Source organism: Haematobia irritans, chromosome 1, assembly GCF_050003625.1.
Source record: "Haematobia irritans isolate KBUSLIRL chromosome 1, ASM5000362v1, whole genome shotgun sequence".
Classification (NCBI taxonomy): Eukaryota; Metazoa; Arthropoda; class Insecta; order Diptera; family Muscidae; genus Haematobia; species Haematobia irritans.
Genome location: NC_134397.1, coordinates 33,103,687 through 33,128,008, shown reverse-complemented (window position 1 = coordinate 33,128,008; position 24,322 = coordinate 33,103,687). Strand labels below are relative to the sequence as shown.

At 30.8% G+C, this 24,322-nt stretch overlaps 2 protein-coding genes across 2 annotated transcripts in view; one reads left to right on the top strand and one right to left on the bottom strand.

Moving 5' to 3' along the window:
• The window catches only part of LOC142222988 (uncharacterized), a 184,005-nt gene that overhangs the window by 62,132 nt on the left and 97,551 nt on the right, over window positions 1–24,322 (bottom strand). The window lies entirely within an intron of this gene.
• On the top strand, window positions 7,765–24,244 carry LOC142220547 (protein takeout-like). The gene is made up of 4 exons (XM_075289733.1): window positions 7,765–7,985; window positions 20,824–21,064; window positions 21,152–21,338; window positions 23,885–24,244. Exons 1-4 carry the CDS (start codon window positions 7,868–7,870, stop codon window positions 24,125–24,127), a joined length of 789 nt encoding a protein of 262 aa, XP_075145848.1. The 5' UTR covers window positions 7,765–7,867; the 3' UTR covers window positions 24,128–24,244.

Sequence of the window (24,322 nt, the reverse complement as noted above, 5' to 3'; positions counted from 1 at the left end):
CTCTAGAGGAGGAAATTAGAAGCCGGCATGACCTGATCATTAACAATGTGTGGTAACCACGGTTACCACTCGTGCCAAAAAAAATCTACCAAAATTTTAAGAAAATCTTACCAGAAATCTACCAAACATATATTTCTATAGAAAATTTTCTCAAAATTTTATTTCTATATAAAAATTTGTCAAAATTTTATTTTTATAGAAAAATTTGTCAAATTTTTATTTCTATAAAAATATTTGTCAAAATTTTATTTCTATAGAAAATTTTGTTAAAATTTTATTTCTATAGAAAATTTTGTTAAAATTTTATTTCTATAGAAAATTTTGTCAAAATTTTATTTCTATAGAAAATTTTGTCAAAATTTTATTTCTATAGAAAATTTTGTCAAAATTTTATTTCAATAGAAAAATTTGTCAAAATTTTATTTCAATAGAAAAATTTGTCAAAATTTTATTTCAATAGAAAAATTTGTCAAAATTTTATTTCAATAGAAAAATTTGTCAAAATTTTATTTATATAGTAAATTTGGTCAAAATTTCATTTCTATGGAAATTTTTTCAAAATTTTTCTTAGAAAATTTTGTCAAAATTTTATTTCTATAGAAAATTTTGTCAAAATTTTATTTCTATAGAAAATTTTGTCAAAATTGTATTTCTATAGAAAATTTTGTCAAAATTTTATTTCTATAGAAAATTTTCTCAAAATGTTATTTCTATAGAATTTTTTCATAAAATTTTATTTCTATAGAATTTTTTCACAAAATTTTATTTATAGAAAATTTTCTCAAAATTTTATTTCTATAGAAAATTTTCTCAAAATTTTATTTCTATAGAAAAATTTGTCAAAATTTTATTTCTATAGAAATTTTTGTCAAAATTTTATTTCTATAGAAAATTTTGTCAAAATTTTATTTCTAAAGAAAATTTTGTCAAAATTTTATTTCTATAGAAAATTTTGTAAAAATTTTATTTCTATAGAAAATTTTGTCAAAATTTTATTTCTAAAGAATTTTTTCTCAAAATTTTATTTCTAAAGAATTTTTTCTCAAAATTTTATTTCTAAAGAATTTTTTCTCAAAATTTTATTTCTATAGAAACATTTTCCATTTTTTTTATGGAAACTTTTCCAAAATTTTAATACTATACAATAATAAAAATAATTATTTTTACATAATATACGTTGCATTTTCATATGTTTTAAGATAATAAAGCGCATATAACTATTTTTGTTTTGTAAATTTTGTTTAAATTTTACGAAAAATATTGTAGGGAAATTTTTTTGGGAATGTAAGGGAAAGTAGGGAACTTTGTTTGTTCTTGTAGGGTAAACCGAATATTTTCCCTGGCAACACTGCCTAGAAGTGCAAATTATATCCGATCCCGGTTGAAATTTTGTACATGATATTAGCATTTACCCTTGAAAAAATTGGTCCATATCGATGCACAATTATATGTTATATATGCCCTATACAAACCGATCCGCAGATTTGATCTCCGTAGCCTCTTGTAGGAAGAAATTTCATCCGAGCAAGTGGATATTTACTACGACGTCAGTAAATACCATCTAACAACCTTACCCATATGCCTTATACCTTACCTATATGCCATATACCTTAGTATATGCCCTCTAGTTACCATACAAAAATTGGTCCATATCGGTCTATAGTTATATATAGACCCTATATAAACCGATCGCCAGATTTGATTTCTGGAGTCCCGTGAAATAGCAAATTTAATATGCAAAATTGGTTCATATAGGTCCGTAATTTATGTAGCCCCCATATAAACCAATCCAGAGAATTGACCTCAAGAGCCTCTGTGTGGAGTAAATTTTATCGGATCCGTTTGAGACGTTAGTACTACCACCTAACCACCATGCTATATGCTTTAGTACATATCGATCTATATATAAAACTCCCATATAAACCCCAACTCCATATTGGCTTTCAAAGCCTCTCAGAGGAGTAAATTTCATCAGATCCGGTTGAAATATGGTACGTGATATTAGTGTATGTCCTCTAAGAACCATGGAATTTTTTTTCAATGTTCTTTTTCCATATCGGTCCATAATTATTTATAGATTCCATATAAACCGATTTCCAGATTTGACCTCGGGAGATTCTTGGTGGAGTGAATTTCATCCACTCCGATTGAAATTTGATACGCGATGTTAGTGTATGCCATCAAAGAACAATGGAAAATTTGTCCATAATTATATATAGCACCCATATAAACCGATCTCCAGAATTGAACCTCAGGAGACTCTTGGTGGTGTGAATTACATCCAATCCGATTGAAATTTGGTACGTGACGTTAGTGTATGCCCTCAAAGAACTACGGAAATTTGGTCCATATCGGTCTATAATTATATATAGCCCCCATAAATTTTGTCCATGGTTCTTTTTCTATATCGTTCCGTAATTAGATATAGCGCCCCATATAAACCGATCTCCAGATTTCACCATGGGAGACTCTTGGTGGAGTGAATTTCATACAATCCGATTGAAATTTGATACGTGATGTTAGTGTACCATATGCTCTCTAAAACCATGGACAAAATGGTCCATATCTGTCCATAATTATATATATCCCCCATATAAATCGACCTACAGATTTGACCTCGGGAGACTCTTGGTGGAGAACATTTCATGCGATCCCATTGATATTTGGCATGCGATGTTTGTATATGTCTAACTACCATGGAAAAAATTGGTCGACATAGGTCCATTATAATATATATAGCGCCCCATAGAAACCGATCTCCAGATTTGACAACCGGAACCTTTTCTAAAGAGCAAATTTCATTCGACCCGCTTGAAATTTGGTACGCGAAGTCCAACCATGCAAAAATTGGTCCATATAGGTCCATTATTGTATGTAGCCCCCATATTCGATTCGCCTCAAATTTGAAATCTAAAGTTTCCTTATAAGAATATAAACAGTATTTCAATCCGATAGATTACCAATCCAAATTCCGATGTGAAAGCCAATGGAAGTTGTATTATACGTATTTGCTTATTCCTTAAATGAAGATGATATCAGTCCCAGGAGTTACCATATTTAAATACCATTTAGTTAGGAATTTCCTCTATTGCTGTGTTTTCTTTTGGAACACATTTCCTGAATGATTAACAACTTCACACGGGCCATTACCAGCATCTGCAGCATGCAGTTAACTGGTCGAACAACATCACAAACGCCCCATTATTACCCACCACTACCTACCAACCTACCAGGCGTCCAAACAATGTACCATACCTCCATAAACATTGGACAAAACAACATCCGAGTGGTGGAACAACTTTCGATGATACTCGCTACCTCTGCTCTTGTCACTTTTTCCCGATTAACAGAGTGACTTAATGTCATGGTTTATATTTTGCATTTGCATCATCATCGATCGACCATCCAGCTGCCATATTATGATTACAACTACTATCCAGTTGCTCTGCCGGTTAATATTATCCAAATAACAAAAGAAGCCCGGCCATTATTGGAAATTCACTTATGTACATGGGCATGGGCATGGGCATGGATGGTGTTTCGCATGGTCAATTTCATCCAAGACATGCAAGACGCTGCAGCGCCATTGGCACGCTTCCGTCGTTAGCATTGTTACATCAATGCAGAAACCCGAAAATAAGCAACACATATCTCAATGAAATGAATTTCTAGCTTAATTGGTATTAGTCGAATTGAATTATCTCTACTATTGGGTAATAATTAAGATGTATGAAGACTTACTCAATGTAATGTGTGGTGAATATTTCTTCCATCGAAAAGTTCGCATTCAGTGACAAGAGAGAAGCTCACCACTGTGGTATCCCACTCAATGAAATGAATTTTTTGGTTAATTGGTATTGGTCGAATCGAATTATCTCTACTATTGTGTAATGATTAAAATGTATGAAGACTCACTGAGTGTATTGTGTGGTGAATATTTCTTCCATCGCAAAGTTCGAACTCAGTGGCAAGAGAGAGGTTCATCACTGTGGTATCCCACAGTGGACTGAATAGTCTATGTGAGCCCGAACCTAACCTGTAGACATAAAAAAAATCTGTTAAAACAGCAGTTAATGTTTACTGCTATATACAGGGTGGCTCATATGTAATGTAACAATGTGAAGTGTTATATATATATTTTTTAATTTTATGTTGGAAATAACATAAAATTTTGGAATCATTTTAGATTTGTTCGAATTGGCTAAATTTGTTCGAATTGGCTAAATTTGGCCCGAATTGTGGGACTCCAAACAACTAACAAAGGCATCACGTGCTAATTGGCTCTGCAGTATTTTGGCCCACCCCCCGGCGAAACGCCATCTTGAGATAATTGACCTTTTTTATTTTGTAGTGCTTACTCTCCAAAATGCCTAAGGTACAAAAATCCAACGGATTGAGATTCCAAGACGGGCAATGTCCAGTAGAAAAGAAGCTAGGAAACTTTTTCTAAGCAGTTCTTGCCTGACTCTTGCTGAGTGCTATGGTTGTGAGTTTTAGACAATCGTCCGTGGTCTACCGCCGATATGTTTGTCAGCTCCAGGCTTCAATACTGTCTTTGGGACAATTTCCCGATAATATTCGGCATTTATTTTGAACCCACGGTCGATGAATACGAATGGGGAATGATCGCCGTAACGGCTGACCCACATTATTAACATCGGTCGCGCTTTAGATCTGGTGGTGGGAGCCACCGTGGTGCAATGGTTAGCATGCCCGCCTTGCATACACAATGTCGTGGGTTCGATTCCTGCTTCGACCGAACACCAAAAAAGTTTTTCAACGGTGGATTATCCCACCTCAGTAATGCTGGTGACATTTCTGAGGGTTTCAAAACTTCTCTCTGAGCTTAACATGGAATCGGGCAGAACTCAGTGATAAGGGAGAAGTTCACCAATGTGGTATGGACTGAATAGTCTAAGTGAGCCTGTACCTGGCTGCCACATAACCTAACCTAACCTAGATCTGCTGCCCGCCTTGCATACACAAGGTCGTGGGTTCGATTCCTTCTTCGACCGAACACCAAAAAGTTTTTCAACGGTGCATTATCCCACCTCAGTAATGCTGGTTACATTTCTGAGGGTTTCAAAACTTCTCTCTGAGCTTAACATAGAATCGGGCAGCACTCAGTGATAAGGGAGAAGTTCACCAATGTGGTATGGACTGAATAGTCTAAGTGAGCCTGTACCAGGCTGCCACATAACCTAACCTAACCTAGATCTGGTGGCCAATCGAAGGTGTGCATTTTCAGCTAACCGATCATTTTGTTTGTTCACAAACTGCTGGTCCCATAAGTGGTCCCATTCGTGCAAGCAAAGCCACTCCTTGATCTTTTCAGTCGATTTTTGCTTCGATGCAAAAGTCCACGAATTGAGATCTGATTATTTTCGTGGCCTTTGAACGGTAGAAATGAAACATGGAATCTCCCCTTTAAGCCCTTATTGGTTGACGAGTACTGAGTCCTGATAGAATGTCCATGATATGCGGCCGAAATGTATGTTTTCGCGGGTCTTCGTGTCTCTAGGACATTTTCCCGATTTTAAACTCCACGGTCGATAAATAGAAGCGGGGTGCGACCAGTGGCCCACATTTGTCGGAGCATTCTGATGTTGATGCCGTTTTTGTTTTGTCCACTTTTTGGACGCAATGCAAAACTGCCAGTACTACGGTAGCGAGCAACGTACGAAAATTGTATATTTTTATTCAAAAAATAAATCGTAAAATCGTTCACGTCATGAAACAATGAAAACAGTTAGAAACCAAATTTTGGCATTCTCAGCTTCATATTCATTCATTTATAGCTTCACTTTCCAGCAAAAACAAAGCGTCGCCAAAAAATTTTCTTTTTGGATCCGAAGTGGGTGCAAAATTGGCTCAGAAGCGATGAATTTAACATGGGCTTGTCATAGGACAGATCTCCACTATTTTTACAGCCGTGGCACTGAATTTGCATCACTTCTTAAGGTGTGATCCGAATTCAGTGATATGATTTTTAATGAATTCACGTCTAAAACGTTAGGCCTCAAATATTTTTAAAAATTCGACATTTTTCTAAAATTGTACAAATGTTAGCATTTGTACCATTTTATGATTTTTTCCCCCGTTTTCAAAATATTTCAAACAAAAAAGCCAAAACTACCAATTAAAAATATGAAAACAAGCGAGTTATACAAATTTGAATGAAAAGAACTTCCTGTGAAGTTAAAATAAAGAACATCTTTTGGAGGACATTATAGAAATTGTTTTCAAAACTGTGCCATTAGGAAAACTTCGACATTTTGTTTGCTGGGTTGACATGCATTACTCACGAATAGGTTAGGTTAGGTTAGGTGGCAGCCCGATGTATCAGGCTCACTTAGACTATTCAGTCCATTGTGATACCACATTGGTGAACTTCTCTCTTATCACTGAGTGCTGCCCGATTCCATGTTAAGCTCAATGATAAGGGACCTCCTTTTTATAGCCGAGTCCGAACGGCGTTGGAACGCCGTTAGAGACATTGCCGTATCTAGACATTTTTAACCAGGGGGGCTATAGCCCCCCTATCTATACTACAGTAACAATATATAATGGAAAATCATATATAGGTTTTCACATTCTAGGGGGGGGGGCTAATTTTTTCTGGAGGGGGCTAAGCCCTCCCGCCAGAGGCCTTACTACGCTTATGCTTAGAGAAGCTTTGAAACCCTCAGAAATGTCACCAGCATTACTGAGGTGGGATAATACACCGTTGAAAAACTTTTTGGTGTTCGGTCGAAACAGGAATCGAACCCACGACCTTGTGTATGCAAGGCGGGCATGCTAACCATTGCATCACGGTGGCTCCCTCACGGTGACTCGACTCACGAATAACGTCCTTTTTAATTCAACTCAGATGCATTTTATGGCTTGTAAACAATATAATGAGCTATCAAATAATGTGTAGCTATAATTTTTAGTTTGAGATATAACACTGTATAACACTTCGTGTCAGCTACCCTGTATAAGCTGTCCTAGAGACATATCTAAGTAATTCACAAAGTGGTGTTCGAGCTCAGCTCTAAGGAGGTTCCAAAATGTTGATCTAAGAAAATAATATGGTTGCGACAAACATGCTACATGTTTCCCTTCAAAAAAAACACGTTGCTCTTGAAATATTTTTGCACTCAGAAAAGGAATATGATCATCCCAAAAATATTTCAAGAGCAAAATGTTATTTTTGGAAATTGAACATGGAACATATTTGTCGCAGCCATGTTATTTTCTCGAAGATTATGTATCCGATTTCGGCAATCATGTATATCTTTGCCAAGAAAACAACATTTTTGTGAAAAAAAAAATTTCAAATCTAGGTATGAGGTGATCGTATTCCTTCTCTGGTTATGGACTAGTCCAAAAATTCATAATCCAAAATAAAACGTTCGAAACAAACTAGCACCTTAGGTAACCCAACATACATCTATCAATGTAGAAAATGTAATAAGGGGATTGAACCTTGGAATTTAAATTGGAATATATCTCATGCCTGATTAAATTTAGGCCTCTTACAAATGCAATGACGAAACGATCATGCAAACTCCCATACATTATTACTGGACAAGATGCCATGTTATTGTATAGTAGCATTCAAATCTTTTGGGGAAAGATTGAAACAATAAAACTTGAACTGAAATGTTTTCAAGTGGTTTTCGTTGTTGTCTTGTTTGTTTGGCTTATTTGGTTGGGATTTACCTGGTGTTACGAATTTTTACAAAATACAAGATTCAGTTTCATTTGAAACGTTAACGGTTGTGGACGGCCTAGGCGGTTAATTTAAATTCCAAATCGAATGTTATAAAACCAATAGCAAATATAGGAAATTAAAGGATATCTTTACCAATAAAAAAGAACAATGTTAAATCACATAAAAAATTTGGAAATAATTTTTATTTTCTATATATTTTATATAACAACGGTGATGGCATTTACTCGTGAAATTATTAACAATAAACCGCAGCTATCAGAAAGGCGTAAGAATTTCCTAAACCAATATCGTATACAAATCGACATTCGATTTTAAAATCAAATAAAATATTTCAATATCTGGTGAACAATAAAAAACAAGTGAAATAAATATAACTACGAAAGAATTTATAAAAATTAAATGAAATGAATATAATAACAACTGAACGAATAAGCCTATAATAATAGCCCAATAATTTTGAGGCTATTTTATGATCAATTGACTTGTGTGTATAAGGGAGAAGTTCACCACTGTGGTACCACAATGGACTGAATAGTCTAATGGAGCCTGAAATATCGGGCTGCCACTGTACCTAACCTAACCTATGATTACTTGACATGTGATACTCGCATTGCAAAAAAAAAAACATACAACAGAACAACGACAAAATATAACAAAATTTAAAAAATAAAATATAGTTCTGATCAAATTATTACACAAATTTAAATTAAAATATTTTTTTTTAATTTTATTTATTGGGAAACATAAAATATTTCAACAAAAATTTACAGACATGAAAATTTCTAAAAACAACCTCAATATTTTAATTTAACATAACATTTTCTATGAAAATTCGACTAAAATCAAATTTTCTATGAAAATTCGAATTAAATCACATTTTCTGTGAAAATTCGATTAAAATCAAATTTTCTATAAAAATTCGAATATCATCAAATTTTCTATGAAAATTAGATTATCATCAAGATTCGATTAACAAAAAATTGTTTAAGAAAATTCTATTAGCTGTAATATATTATATAAAATCTCGCAACTTTGTAAATATTAACTGAACAAATGGTAAACAAAGATGAATATATAAATTGAAATAAATTGAAACAAGTATATACGGCCGTATATGTATATGTTATGTACCCTCCACCATGGATTGCACAGAAACTTGAACTAAAAACTGTCATCCACAATCGAATTATTTGGGTTGCGTGATGGCAATGCATCTTAAAACTTCTTAACACCGTCTTCTCAATTGTAAGTTAGTCCATACGGGGCATATATTAAACAAAAAAGGCCTATTAAATACGTATATAATTCAGTTTGACAAAATTTTCCATAGAAATAAAATTTTGACAAAATTTTCTATAGAAACAAAATTTTCTATAGAAACAAAATTTTCTATAGAAATAAAATCTTGACAAAATTTTTTATTGCAATGCATCTTAAAACTTCTTAACGCCGTCTTCTCAATTGTAAGTTAATCCATACGAGGCATATAAAGGGTGATTTGTTAAGAGCTTGATAACTTTTTAAAAAAAAAAAACGCATAAAATTTGCAAAATCTCATCGGTTCTTTATTTGAAACATTTACTTTTTGAAGATAATTTCATTTAAATGTTGACCGCGGCTGCGTCTTAGGTGGTCCATTCGGAAAGTCCAATTTTGGGCAACTTTTTCGAGCATTTCGGCCGGAATAGCCCGAATTTCTTCGGAAATGTTGTCTTCCAAAGCTGGAATAGTTGCTGGCTTATTTCTGTAGACTTTAGACTTGACGTAGCCCCACAAAAAATAGTCTAAAGGCGTCAAATCGCATGATCTTGGTGGCCAACTTACCGGTCCATTTCTTGAGATGAATTGTTCTCCGAAGTTTTCCCTCAAAATGGCCATAGAATCGCGAGCTGTGTGGCATGTAGCGCCATCTTGTTGAAACCACATGTCAACCAAGTTCAGTTCTTCCATTTTTGGCAACAAAAAGTTTGTTAGCATCGAACGATAGCGATCGCCATTCACCGTAACGTTGCGTCCAACAGCATCTTTGAAAAAATACGGTCCAATGATTCCACCACCGTACAAACCACACCAAACAGTGCATTTTTCGGGATGCATGGGCAGTTCTTGAACGGCTTCTGGTTGCTCTTCACTCCAAATGCGGCAATTTTGCTTATTTACGTAGCCATTCAACCAGAAATGAGCCTCATCGCTGAACAAAATTTGTCGATAAAAAAGCGGATTTTCTGCCAACTTTTCTAGGGCCCATTCACTGAAAATTCGACGTTGTGGCAGATCGTTCGGCTTCAGTTCTTGCACGAGCTGTATTTTATACGGTTTTACACCAAGATCTTTGCGTAAAATCTTCCATGTGGTCGAATAACACAAACCCAATTGCTGCGAACGGTGACGAATCGACATTTCACGGTCTTCAGCAACACTCTCAGAAACAGACGCAATATTCTCTTCTGTACGCACTGTACGCATTCGTGTGGTTGGTTTAATGTCCAATAAAGTAAACTGAGTGCGAAACTTGGTCACAATCGCATTAATTGTTTGCTCACTTGGTCGATTATGTAGACCATAAATCGGACGTAAAGCGCGAAACACATTTCGAACCGAACACTGATTTTGGTAATAAAATTCAATGATTTGCAAGCGTTGCTCGTTAGTAAGTCTATTCATGATGAAATGTCAAAGCATACTGAGCATCTTTCTCTTTGACACCATGTCTGAAATCCCACGTGATCTGTCAAATACTAATGCATGAAAATCCTAACCTCAAAAGAATCACCCTTTATTAAACAAAAAAAGGCCTATTAAATACGTATATAATTCAGTTTGACAAAATTTTCTATAGAAATAAAATTTTGACAAAATTTTCTATAGAAACAAAATTTTGACAAAATTTTCTATAGAAACAAAATTTTCTATAGAAACAAAATTTTCTATAGAAATAAAATCTTGACAAAATTTTGTATTGCAATAAAATTTTGACAAAATTTTCTATAGAAATAAAATTTTGACAAAATTTTCTATAGAAATAAAATTTTGGTAGATTATTTCTGGGGATCGGCTATATATAACTATAGACCGATATGGACCAATTTTGGCATGGTTGTTAGCGGCCATATACTAGCACAATGTCCCAAATTTCAACCGGATCGGATGAAATATGCTCCTCCAAGAGACTATATAGCAACACCACGTACCAAATTTCAGCCGGATCGGATGAAATTTTCTTCTTTTTGAGGGTCCGCAAGCCAAATCTGTGGATCAGTTTATATGGGGGCTATTGATAATTATGGGCAGATGTGGACCAATTTTTGCGTGGTTGTTAGAGACCATACACTCACACCAAATTGCAGCGCGATCGGATGAAATTTGCTTCTCTTAGAGGCTCCGCAAGCCAAATCGGGAGATCGGTTTATATGGGGGCTATATATAATTATGGACCGATGTGGACCAATTTTTACATAGTTGTTATAGACCTTATACTTACACCATGTACCAAATTTCAGCCCGATCGGAAATCTGGAAATCGTATTATATGGGGGCTATATATAATTATGGACCGATGTGGACCAATTTTTGCGTGGTTGTTAGAGACTATATACTAACACCATCCCAGCAAAAAAAGCGTCGCCAAAAAAGTAATGAAAATGTTCTTTTTGGATCTGGAAGTGGTGCAAAATTGACGCAGAAGCGATGAATTTAACATGGGCTTGTCGTAGGACGGAAGTCCTCCCTTTCAACAGCAGTTGCACTGAATTTGCATCACTTCTTTAAGTGTGATCCGAATTCAATGTTTTGGATGTAAATCAAAAAAATCTGTGATATTTTGTCAAATAAATAATTTTTTTTAATTTTTAATGGATTCTAAAGCTTGTCGGAAACGTTTGACCTCAAATATTTTCAAAAATTCACCATTTTTTTTCAGATTGGATTTAGCATTTTTTCGACAAAATTTAAATGATTTGTACCATTATATGAATTCTAAATTACCCATTAAAAGTATGAAAAATCCAAGTTATAAAAAATTGAATTAAATTTTCTATGAAAAATTGATTAATATCAAATTTTGTATGAAAATTCGATCAACAAAAAATTTTCTATGAAAATTCTATTAGCATGAAATTTGCTATGAAAATACAATTAACAACAATTTTTTCTATAAAAATTCGATTAAAGATCACATTTTTCTGTAAAAATTCGATTAACAATCAAATTCGATCAACAACGAATTTTCTATGAAAATTCGATCAACAAGAAGTTTTCTTTGAAAATTCGATTAACATCAAATTTTCTATATAAACTTGGATATCAACTTTTCTATAAAAATTCTATTATTATCAAGATTTCTGTGAAAATTCGATTAACAACAAATTTTCTAAGAAAATACAATTAAGATCAACTTTTTTAGAAAAACATTAAATTTTTTATGAAAATTCGATTAACCAACAAATTTTTATACCCTGCTCCACACTGTGTTTTGGCTCAGAATAGATCCCTATTGATTTTGGAAGAAATCGGTTCAGATTTAGATATAGCTCCCATATATATATTTCGTCCGATATGGACTTATATGGCCCCAGAAGCCAGAGTTTTACCCTAATTTGCTTAAAATTTTGCACAAGAAGAACAATTAGTACTATAGTCAAGTGTGCCAAATTTTATTGAAATCGGTTCAGATGTAGATATAGCTCCCATATATATCTTTCGCCCGATATGGACTAATACGGTCCCAGAAGCCAGAGTTTTACCCCAATTTGGTTGAAATTTTGCACTAGCAGTACAATTAGTAGTGTAGTTATGTGTGCCAAATTTTATTGAAATCGGTTCAGATGTAGATATAGCTCCCATATATATCTTTCGCCCGATATGGACTAATACGGTCCCAGAAGCCAGAGTTTTGCCCCAATTTGGTTGAAATTTTGCACTAGCAGTACAATTAGTAGTGTAGTCAAGTATGCCAAATTTTATTGAAATCGGTTCAGATTTAGATATAGCTATCATATATATCGTTCGCCCGATTTACACTCATATGACCACAGAGGCCAATTTTTTGCTCCGATTTAGTTGAAATTTTGCACAGGGAGTAGAATTAGCATTGTAGCTATGCGTGCCAAATTTGGTTGAAATCGGTTCAGATTTAGATATATCTCCCATATATAGCTTTCGCCCGATTTACACTCATATCACCACAGAGGCCAATTTTTAACTCCGATTTAGTTGAAATTTTGCACGGGGAGTAGAATTAGCATTGTTGCTATGCGTGCCAAATTTGGTTGAAATCGGTTCAGATTTAGATATATCTCCCATATATAGCTTTCGCCCGATTTACACTCATATGACCACAGAGGCCAATTTTTAACTCCGATTTAGTTGAAATTTTGCACAGGGAGAAGAATTAGCATTGTTGCTATGCGTGCCAAATTTGGCTGAAATCGATTCAGATTTAGATATAGCTCCCATATATATCTTTCGCCCGATAGGCACTTTATGGACCCAGAAACCAGAGTTTTATCCCGATTAGCTTGAAATTTTGCACAAAGAGTACAATTGATAATATAGTCATGTGTGCCAGATTTGATTGAAATCGGTTCAGATTTAGATATAGCTTCCATATATATTTTTCGCCCGATATGGACTTATATGGCCCCAGAAGCCAGAGTTTTGGCCCAATTTGGTTGAAATTTTGCACTAGGACGACAATTAGTAATATAGTCATGTGTGCCAAATTTGATTGAAATCGGTTCATATTTAGATATAGCTCCCATACAAATGTTTTTCTGATTTCGACAAAAATGGTCAAAATATCAACATTTTCCTTGTTAAATCGCCACTGCTTAGTAGAAAAGTTGTAAAAATGACTCTAATTCTCCTAAACTTCTAATACATATATATCGAGCGATAAATCATGAATACACTTTTGCGAAGTTTCCTTAAAATTGCTTCAGATTTAAATGTTTCCCATATTTTTTACTAAAATTGTGTTCCTCCAACTTAAAGCCAACTTGAATTTTGAGTCTATAGATTTTGTAAAAGTCTATCAAATTCTGTCCAAATCTAGTGATATTTAAATGTATGTATTTGGGACAAATCTTTATATATAGCACCCAACACATTTAACGGATGTGATATGGTATCGAAAATTTAGATCTACAAAGTGGTGCAGGGTATAATATAGTCGGCCCCGCCCGACTTTAGACTTTCCTTACTTGTTCTGTGTAAATTCGATTAACATAAAATTTTCTATGAAAATTAGATTAACATCAAAATTTTTATGAAAATTCAATTACCAACAAATTTTCTATGAAAATACGATTAACATATTTTTTTTGATAAATTTCTTTTAGGAAAATTTTTTATGAACATTCAATTAATGATCAAATTTTTCAGTGAAAATTCGGTCAACATCAAATTTTCTATGAAAACTCGACCAACAACAAATTTTCTATAAAAAATCGAATATCATCAAATTTTCTATAAACATTCGATTAGCATCAAGATTTTTGTGAAAATTCGATTAATGATCAAATTTTTCTGTGAAGATTCGATTAACATCAAATTTTCTATGAAAATTCCATAAATAACAAATTTATCGATGAAAATTCGATTAATAAAAAATTTTCTATAATAATTCGACCACATCTCATTTTCGATTACAATCTTTTTTTCTATAAAAATTCTATCTTGATACATATATCATGCATACAATTTTTTTCGGATTTTTTTTTTGTCAATATTTGTTATTTAGATTTGTCATATGGCAAACGTCATTACGAAATTTCATTAATTATCGTTAAAAGTAAAAAAAATCTAAAATTATTTTATAAAAATTGTAATTAATAGCAAGTGACCATCGGAAAATATGCGATTTTATCCAACCACAGATATAAATTTCTACTACGATATTCCCCCCAGTTGGAGCCTTTATTGCCGCAATCCACATAAATCATGGAAACGTGTCACACCACCTCCTCGTACAATTTTCGTGTATCGTGATCTTGAGGGATCTGTTTTAAGAAGAGTTATGCATAAACATCTCTACTTTGATAAGAGAGAATCTCGGATACGTTATGAAGCCTGTTTGCCCTCTTATTATGGAGTAGGAAGTCGTTTCATACGTCTTCAAAAAGCACCTCCATTGGGATTTAAATGCTCTCCTATGCCAATTAGTCTTAGGGAGGTTCGTGCTCTAAATGCCTATTACACAAAATTAGCTAAGATGGAGGCCAAACTACAAAAAGAGCAAAATAATGAAAGTTCTTCGGATAATCGGGAAAAAAGTAAAAATACCAAAAAGAAGAAAAAATGATGGAACTCGAAAATATTTGGATTAATTTCCTATGAACCTATAATGGATGTAATTATTCAGGAAGTGTTTGAAATCTGTAGTAAAATTTCAAACATATCTTGAATGAATCTGTAAACGTAAATTTTAATAAGTTTGTATCTCAATTGTGAAGTCCCCTTTTTAATTGTTTAGTCAATAAATTAGTAGTATTGAACTTATTGTGCAATTATTCCCAAGATATGCGATAGACGTGGCGGTTTTTGAAAATATACTATTGTTGCGTTAAACAATCTTTTGCTCTCTTTAGAAGAAAAAAGATTAATCAATGACCCATATTTATATATATTGTTTGCCAATATGTCAAAGAAGAAGGTTTCCATACCACAATTCTACATTTCGAATTTTCTTAGAAAATTTGATGATAATCGAATTTTCATATAAATTTAATCGAAGTTTCTTAGAAAAATTTTTGTTAATCGAATTTTCATCGAAAATTTGGTCTTCATCGAAAATTTGGCCCGATGTGTCAGGCTCACTTAAACTAACATATTCAGTCCATTGTGATAGCACAGTGTTGAACTTCTCTCTTACCACTGAGTGCTGCCCGATTCCATATTAAGCTCAATGACAAGAAACCCACTTTTTATAGCCGAGTGAACGGCATTCCACATTGCAGTCTTGATCGAAGTTTTTTTCATAAAAAATCGTTGTTAATCACATTTTCAAAGAAAATTTGTTGTTATCCGAATTTTCATACAAATTTTTTTATTAATTGAATTTCCTAAAAATTTTGTTATTAATTGAACTTTCATACAAATTTTGAGATTGATCGATTTTTTATAGAAAATTTGATTTTAATCGAAAATGTGATGTAGTCGAATTTTCATAGAAAATTTGTTGTTAATTGAATTTTTATTAGAAATTTTGTTTTTAATGGAGTTTTCATAAAAAATTCGATGTTAATCGAATTTTCATGGAAAATTTCATGTTGATCGAATTTTTATAGAAAATTTGTTGTTACTGGAATTTTATAGAAAATTTGATGTAAATCGAATATTCATAGAAAATTTGATGTAAATCGAATTTTCATAGAAAATTTGATGTAAATCGAATTTTCATATAGAATTTGATGATAATCGAAATAATCGAAATTTGTTTTCGATCAACTTTTCATAGATAATTTGTTGTAGATCGAATTTTCATAGAAAATTCGTTGTTAATCTAATTTTCGTAGAAAATTTGTTCTTGATCGAATTTTCATAGAAAATTGTCTAGTATCGAATGTCTATAGAAAATTTGTTGCTAATCGAATTTTGATAGAAAATTTGTCGTTGATCGACTTTCGCAGAAAATTTATTGTTAATCGAATTTTCATAGAAAATTTGATGATAATCGAATTTTCATAGAATATTTCATGTTAATCGAATTTTTAATAGAAAATTTGCTGTTACTGGAATTTTATAAAAAATTTGTTTTTAAACGAATTTTCATAGAAAATTTGATAATCGCATTTTCGTAGAATATTTCATGTTAATCGAATTTTTAATAGAAAATTTGCTGTCTATAGAAATTTTATTGTTAATCGAATTTTCATAGAAAATTTGATAATCGAATTTTCATAGAATATTTCGTGTTAATCGAATTTTTAATAGAAAATTTGCTGTTACTGGAATTTCATAAACAATTTGTTTTTAAACGAATTTTCATAGAAAATTTGATGTAAATCGAATTTTCATAGAAAATTTGATGTGAATCGAATTTTCATAGAAAATTTGATAATCGAATTTTCGTAGAATATTTCATGTTAATCGAATTTTTAATAGAAAATTTGCTGTTACTGGAATTTTATAAAAAATTTGTTTTTAAACGAATTTTCATATAGAATTTGATGTAAATCGAATTTTCATATAGAATTTGATGATAATCGAAATTTCATAGACAATTTATTGATTGGATTTTCATATAAAATTTAATGTTAATCGAATTTTCATATGTAGGATGTTTGTTAGAACTTGATGTTGATCTAATTTTCATGGAAAAATTTTTGTTAATCGAATTTTAATAAAAAAAAATTGTTGTCGATCAACTTTTCATGAACAATTTGTTGTTGGTCGAATTTTCATAGAAAATTTGTTCTTGATCGAATTTTCATAGAAAATTGTCTAGTATTGAATGTCTATAGAAAATTTGTTGCTAATCGAATTTTGATAGAACATTTGTTGTTGATCGACTTTTCGCAGAAAATATATTGTTAATCGAATTTTATAAAAAATTTGCTGTTACTGGAATTTTATAAAAAATTTGTTGTTAAATGAATTTTCATAGAAAATTTGATGTGAATCGAATGTTCATTGAAAATTTGACGTAAATCTAATTTTCATATGTAGGATGTTTGTTAGAACTTGATGTTGATCAAATTTTCATGGAAAAATTTTTGTTAATCGAATTTTCATAAAAAAATTTGTTGTCGATCAACTTTTCATAGACAATTTGTTGTTGATCGAATTTTCATAAAAAATTTGTTGTTAATCTAATTTTCGTAGAAAATTTGTTCTTGATCGAATTTTCATAGAAAATTGTCTAGTATCGAATGTTTATAGAAAATTTGGTGCTAATCGAATTTTGATAGAAAATTTGTCGTTGATCGACTTTTCGCAGAAAATTTATTGTAATCGAATTTTCATAGAAAATTTGATAATCGAATTTTCATAGAATATTTCATGTTAATCGAATTTTTTAATATAAAATTTGTTGTTACTGGAATTTTATAAATACCCCTATTCTAAATATTCCCTGGGGAATGCCTTCCCTGGGAATTGATTTTCCCCGGGAATAAAATCCTCCTATTCTAAATAGTAAGGGAAGGGAACAACTAGGGAGAAATAATTTTGAGTATTCGAAATCAGCTGTTTTGCTTCAGCTGTTTTATTTTAGCAAATATTTACACACAATTTTTAAACTGAAATTGTATTGATTTGACGTAGTAGTTTATTTAAAGGAGAAAGTGTGAACAAAATGTTTAGTGCAGTGTTTATGATAGTAGCTGAGGAAGAGGAGCATCAACGTAACAATGTCCAAAGGATAGAAAGGAGAAAGCTTCGCGATGCCATCAATCCATTTGAGTTGCCTGAGACTTTGTAACTACATAATTGTTCATGAAGGGCTTGTTACTTAGTTATTGCTTTCCTTTTGAAGGTTTCACAAATATTATAGGGTAAATAAGCCGGCCTTCAAATACCTGTTGGACGTGTTAGCAGCCCATATTCCTCCTCAACGCAAGTCATTTGGATTATCCCCATTAGTAAAACTAAGTGCTGCTCTACGCTTTTTTGCCGAAGGTGGCTACCAGACGGGTGTAGGAAAAGATCGAGACGTATCTGTGGCTCAATGTAGCCTAAGCAAAGTTCTCAAAGATGTCTTAAATATATTTGAAGAACACCTATGTCCAAAATGGATAAATTTTATCAAAACGGAAGAAGAAAAACAGAAAATTTCTTTAGCTTTTTACGTCAAGCATGGAATTCATAGCGTAATAGGATGTGTTGACGGGACGCATGTCCCGTCAAAATTTTGGTCGCAACTCCCTCGAATTTTTTGGCGGAATTATTCCCAACAAATGTAATCGTTTTTCCCTTTTTTTTGACATTCGTAATACCAATTTTCTCCCAAGGGAAGAGTTTCCCATTTTCGAAGTAAGTTTAGAATAAGGGAAAAGGGAAAAGAGAAAAATTCCCTGGGGAGATTTCGTTTAGAATAGGGGAACAGGGAATAGGGAAAAAATTCCCAGGGAGTTGCTATTGAGAATTGGGCTAAAAAAATTTGTTTTTAAACGAATTTTCATAGAAAATTTGATGTAAATCGAATTTTCATAGAAAATTTGATGTGAATCGAATTTTCATAGAAAATTTGATGTAAATCGAATTTTCATAAAAAATTTGATGATAATCGGTTTTGCATAGAAAATTTGATGATAATCAGATTTTCGTAGAAAAATTTCTAATATAGTATAGAAAATTTTATAGAAAAATTTAATGTTGATCAAAGTTTAATGGACAATTTGTTTTTAATTGATTTTTCACAGAAAATTTGTTATGATATGATGATAATCGAAATTTAATAGACAGTTTATTGATTGGATTTTGATATAAAATTTGATGTTAATCGAATTTTCATAAAAAAAATTGTTGTCGATCAACTTTTCATAGACAATTTATTGTTGATCGAATTTTCATAGAAAATTTGTTCTTGGTCGAATTTTCATAGAAAATTTGTTCTTGATCGAATTTTCATAGAAAATTTGTTCATGGTCGAATTTTCATAGAAAATTGTCTAGTATCGAATGTCTATAGAAAATTTGTTGCTAATCGAATTTTGGTAGAAAATTTGTCGTTGATCGAGTTTTCGCAGAAAATTTATTGTTAATCGAATTTTCATAGAAAATTTGATGATAATCGAATTTTCATAGAAAATTTGACGATAATCGAATTTTCATAGAAAATTTGATGATAGTCGGATTTTCATTGAAAATTTGATGATAATCATATTTTCGTAGAAAATTTTCTAATATAGTATTTTTTATAGAAAATTTAATGTTGATCGAAGTTTAATGGACAATTTGTTTTAATTGATTTTTCACAGAAAATTTGTTATTTAGATTTTGTATATATTTGATATTAAAAGAATTTTTAGAACATCGATGTTATTCAAAATGTTATAAAGAACATTTTATGTAATCAAATTTTCTCAGATTATTTTATTTAAATCGATTATTATCAAAAAAAAAATTGAATTTCAATGTAATCGAATTTTTAAAATTTTCCGAAAATTGTTTCAGTTATTAATAAACCCATACCAGAAAAAAACAATCGTATATATTTTGTGTTTTATATACATATAATATTTCTATATTATAATAAATATTACAGCATAATTACATTGTTTTGTATTTTTTTTTTTTCAAAAATGTATTTGAAGTTTTTCTATTTTTTTAAAAATCGATTTTTTTGTTTTATATTTTTTCTTAATCTTTCCTGTTCCTTTTTTAAAAGTTTGCGTTCTTTTGCTAATCGTCTGTACAAAGCTTTAACTTCACGGGCTTCTTGTAAATTCAATGGTATTTGACAACATTTAAAACCAGCTGGTTGATCTTTTTCCAAACATATAAAACGTTGACCCACGCCATAATACAATGGCAAACAAGCTTCAGGACGGATGCGTGATTGAGACCAGCCTTTAATACTTAAATCGTTACGTTTGATTTTTGTCATTTTGGCTCCTTCTATATCTCTCCAATAGGCTATGGCATGTTTGGGTTCCATATGGGATTTATTTTTCCAAGATTTTTCCGGGGAACGGGTACATAAGTCCCAAGAATTTAACTCCCAATAGATGTTGATATCGCCATTAGGATAGTAACGCATAGTGGACGGAAGATGGAATGAAAGGGAAAGGGTTTTTTTTTGATTTTTTTTTTTCTAAAGATTATAGAAACACACAAAAAATTTTGTTCTTTTCGGGATAGTATAAAAATGAAAATTATTTCAAAGTGAACTAAATATTTCGAAAAGTTTGAAAACGTCACTTCAATGCATCACCAAATCAATAAGCAAAAGAATTTAAGGTTTGATTGGGTATTTTTCCGGTATTACAAGGCCGCGTCTATTGTGGTACCACAAGCGGCCAGCGCCTCCCTTATCAACGAGTGCTTCCCCATGCTATATTTAGCTCTTTTCGGGCACACAAAATATCACCAGTATTACTGAGAGCAACTAAACCACGATCCCAATTTAATCTAATATTTCACGTTTTTATTTTTTTTTTACAGCCCCATGGTTGAAAACATGTCCTCGCTCCAATCCCAATGAGGACAAATGCTTTCGTAAACTCTTCGAAGGATGTTTTCCTGCCTTGGCCGCCGGCATTCCAGAAATTGGTGTTAATGGTTTCGAGCCACTACATATCGATCAAGTGTCCGTTCAAAAGGGCAGTGGTAATTTAATATTAGCTGGAGGTTTTCAAAATCTGGTCATAAGAGGCCCATCAAATGCCACTGTAAAAAGAGCTACGTGAGAATCTACAATAAGCTAAATTAAATTTCAACTATATTAAAATTTTAACTAAACTTCTAATTTCTTCAATTCATTTTATTACAGCCTAGATTTAGATAAGAAAATATTGAATTTTGAATTGGAAATTCCATTGCTAAGGATACGAGCCAAATATAATTTAAATGGTCATATATTAGTATTGCCGCTAGTGGGAAATGGAGATGTACGTTTGGCTTTAAAGGATGTGAAAACAGCTGTTCATACGAAAATAAGTTTCCGTAATTCCCCAGAGGTATGTACATATGGGTGGGATCAGCGTTGTCACAATGATTTTTTGTTTTTTGGACCAACATTTTTCCAAAATTGGACCAAAATTCGTACCAGCGGACCATTTTTCCAAATTAAATTAATATAATTTAAAAGTTAAAATTTTTCCAAAATTTTTACTTCGATAGGAAATTTTGTCAAAAATTTTATTTATATAGAAAATTTTTCCAAATTTTATTTCTATAAATTTTGTTAAAATTTTATTTCTATAGAAAATTTTGTCTACATTTTATTTCTATAGAAAATTTTGTCAAAATTTCATTTCTTTAGGAAATTTTGTCAACATTTTATTTCTATAGAAAATTTTGTCAACATTTTATTTCTATACAACATTTTGTCAAAATTTCATTTCTTTAGAAAATTTTGTCAAAATTTCATTTTTTTAGGAAATTTTGTCAAAACTCCATTTCTATAGAAAAATTTAGCCAAAAATTTATTTTTATAGAAAATTTAGCCAACGTTTTATTTCTATAGAAAGTTATCGCAAAATTTTATTTCTATAGAAAGTTATCGAAAAATTTTATTTCTATATAAAATTTGTACAAAATTTTTGTATAATTTTGTATCTCTACCAAATTTTTTAAAGTTTGTTTCTGAACAAATTTTATTTCTATAGAAAATTTTGTCTACATTTTATTTCTATAGAAAATTTTGCCAAAATGTTATTTCTTTAGGAAATTTTGTAAAAATTCCATTTCTATAGAAAATTTTGTCAAAATTTCATTACTTTAGGAAATTTTGTCAAAATTCCATTTCTATAGAAAATTTAGCCAACATTTTATTTCTATAGAAAATTTAGCCAAAATTTTATTTCTATAGAATTTTTTGTCAAAATTCAATTTCTATAGAAAATTTAGACAAAAATTTATTTCTATAGAAAATTAAGCCAAAATTTTATTTCTATAGAAAGTTATTGCAAAATTTTATTTCTTTATAAAATTTGTACAAAATTTTTGCATAACTTTGTATCTAGACAATTTTTGTTCAAGTTTATTTCTGCGCAAATTTTATTTCTATAGAAAATTTTGTAAAAATTTATTTCTATAAAAAATTTTGTCAAAATTTTTTTTCTATAGAAAATTTTCTCAAAATTTTAATTCTATAGAAAATTTCTATACAGAATTTCTATATAGAATTTCTATAGAAAATTTTGTCAAAATTCCATTTCTATAGAAAATTTAGCCAAAAATTTATTTCTATAGAAAATTTAGCCAACATTTTATTTCTATAGAAAATTTAGTAAAAATTTTAATTCTATAGAAAGTTTCTATAGAAAATTTTGTCCAAATTTTACTTCTATAGATAATTTTGTCAAAATTTCATTACTTTAGGAAATTTTGTCAAAATTCCATTGCTATAGAAAATTTAGCCAACATTTTATTTCTATAGAAAATTTAGCCAAAATTTTACTTCTATAGAATTTTTTGTCAAAATTCAATTTCTATAGAAAATTTAGACAAAATTTTATTTCTATAGAAAGGTATTGCAAAATTTTATTTCTTTATAAAATTTGTACAAAATGTTTGCATAACTTTGTATCTAGACAATGTTTGTTTAAGTTTATTTCTGCGCAAATTTTATTTCTATAGAAAATTTTGTAAAAATTTATTTCTATAAAAAATTTTGTCAAAATTTTTTTCTATAGAAAATTTTCTCAATATTTTAATTCTATAGAAAATTTCTATAGAACATTTTGTCAAAACTTTATTTCTATAGAATTTTTTGTCAAAATTCAATTTCTATAAAAAATTTAGACAAAAATTTATTTCTATAGAAAATTAAGCCAAAATTTTATTTCTATAGAAAGTTATTGCAAAATTTTATTTCTTTATAAAATTTGTACAAAATTTTTGCATAACTTTGTTTCTAGACAATTTTTGTCTAAGTTTATTTTTGCACAAATTTTATTTCTATAGAAAATTTTTTAAAAATTTTATTTCTATAGAAAATTTTGTCAAAATTCCATTTTTATAGAAAATTTAGGCAAAATTTTATTTCTATAGAAAGTTATTGCAAAATTTTATTTCTATATAAAATTTTTGTATAATTTTGTATATATACAAATTCTTTTTCAAATTTATTTCTGTACAAAATTTTGGCAAAATGTTATTTCTATAGAAAAAATTTTTAAAATTTATTTATTTAGGATAAAAAGCTTAATTTTTCAGCTCCATTGTGAAGAAAACGAGAAACGATTCATACAAAAAAAAAAACAAACGAGTAAATGGGGGGAATGTATAGTAGTTGGGAACAGACTGATGAGACCTATATTGCTATATGGCGTGCGATATGGTTTGGTGATAAGCCATCAATATTAAAAAAAAAATGTTTAACGAACACTGTGCTCTTTTAGCTTAGGTGCCTTTAGTGAAATACATACTCGTACACTACTGAATATACTCAAATAAATATCTTAAATTTCTGAAAAAATTAAAAATACTAATAAAAAGTATTTTTAATTTGGGTTTTTGACTGTTGTTTTAATTTGTGTTTTATTTTCTTAATTTTCAGGAGGTCATCAACATTGACGATATGAAAGTAACCTTCAATGTCGGCACTATGCGAATTCATTTGAACAATCTTTTTAATGGCAATGAAATTTTAGCAGCATCCATAAACTCTTTCCTCAATCAAAATGGCAATGAGGTGATTTCAGAATTACGACCCGATTTAGAGAAAGGTCTAGCGGATATCTTTCATGGTCTTTGGAATAATGTATTTTCAAAAATGCCGCTTAAATTGTGGCTAGTGTAAAATTTCTTTTACCACTCATATATTGCTTCATTAATTTTTAAATCGTTGTCTATTTTTTTATTATATTTATTGTAGTCCTAATTAGTATAGATTTAGATAAATAAAATTTAAAAAAAATTAGAATTTTGTATTCTCGTTGTAATTTAATACTGGTGAGAATTTTTATCAAGTGTAACAAACGGGTGACTCACAATA

Coding starts and splice junctions, on each gene's coding strand:
- LOC142220547 (XM_075289733.1), top strand. CDS start 7,868: ATGTTAAATCACATAAAAAATTTGGAAATAATTTTTATTTTCTATATA. Junction 7,986..20,823: donor ACCGCAGCTATCAGAAAGGC/GTAAGAATTTCC, acceptor TTTTTTTTACAG/CCCCATGGTTGAAAACATGT. Junction 21,339..23,884: donor GTTTCCGTAATTCCCCAGAG/GTATGTACATAT, acceptor CTTAATTTTCAG/GAGGTCATCAACATTGACGA.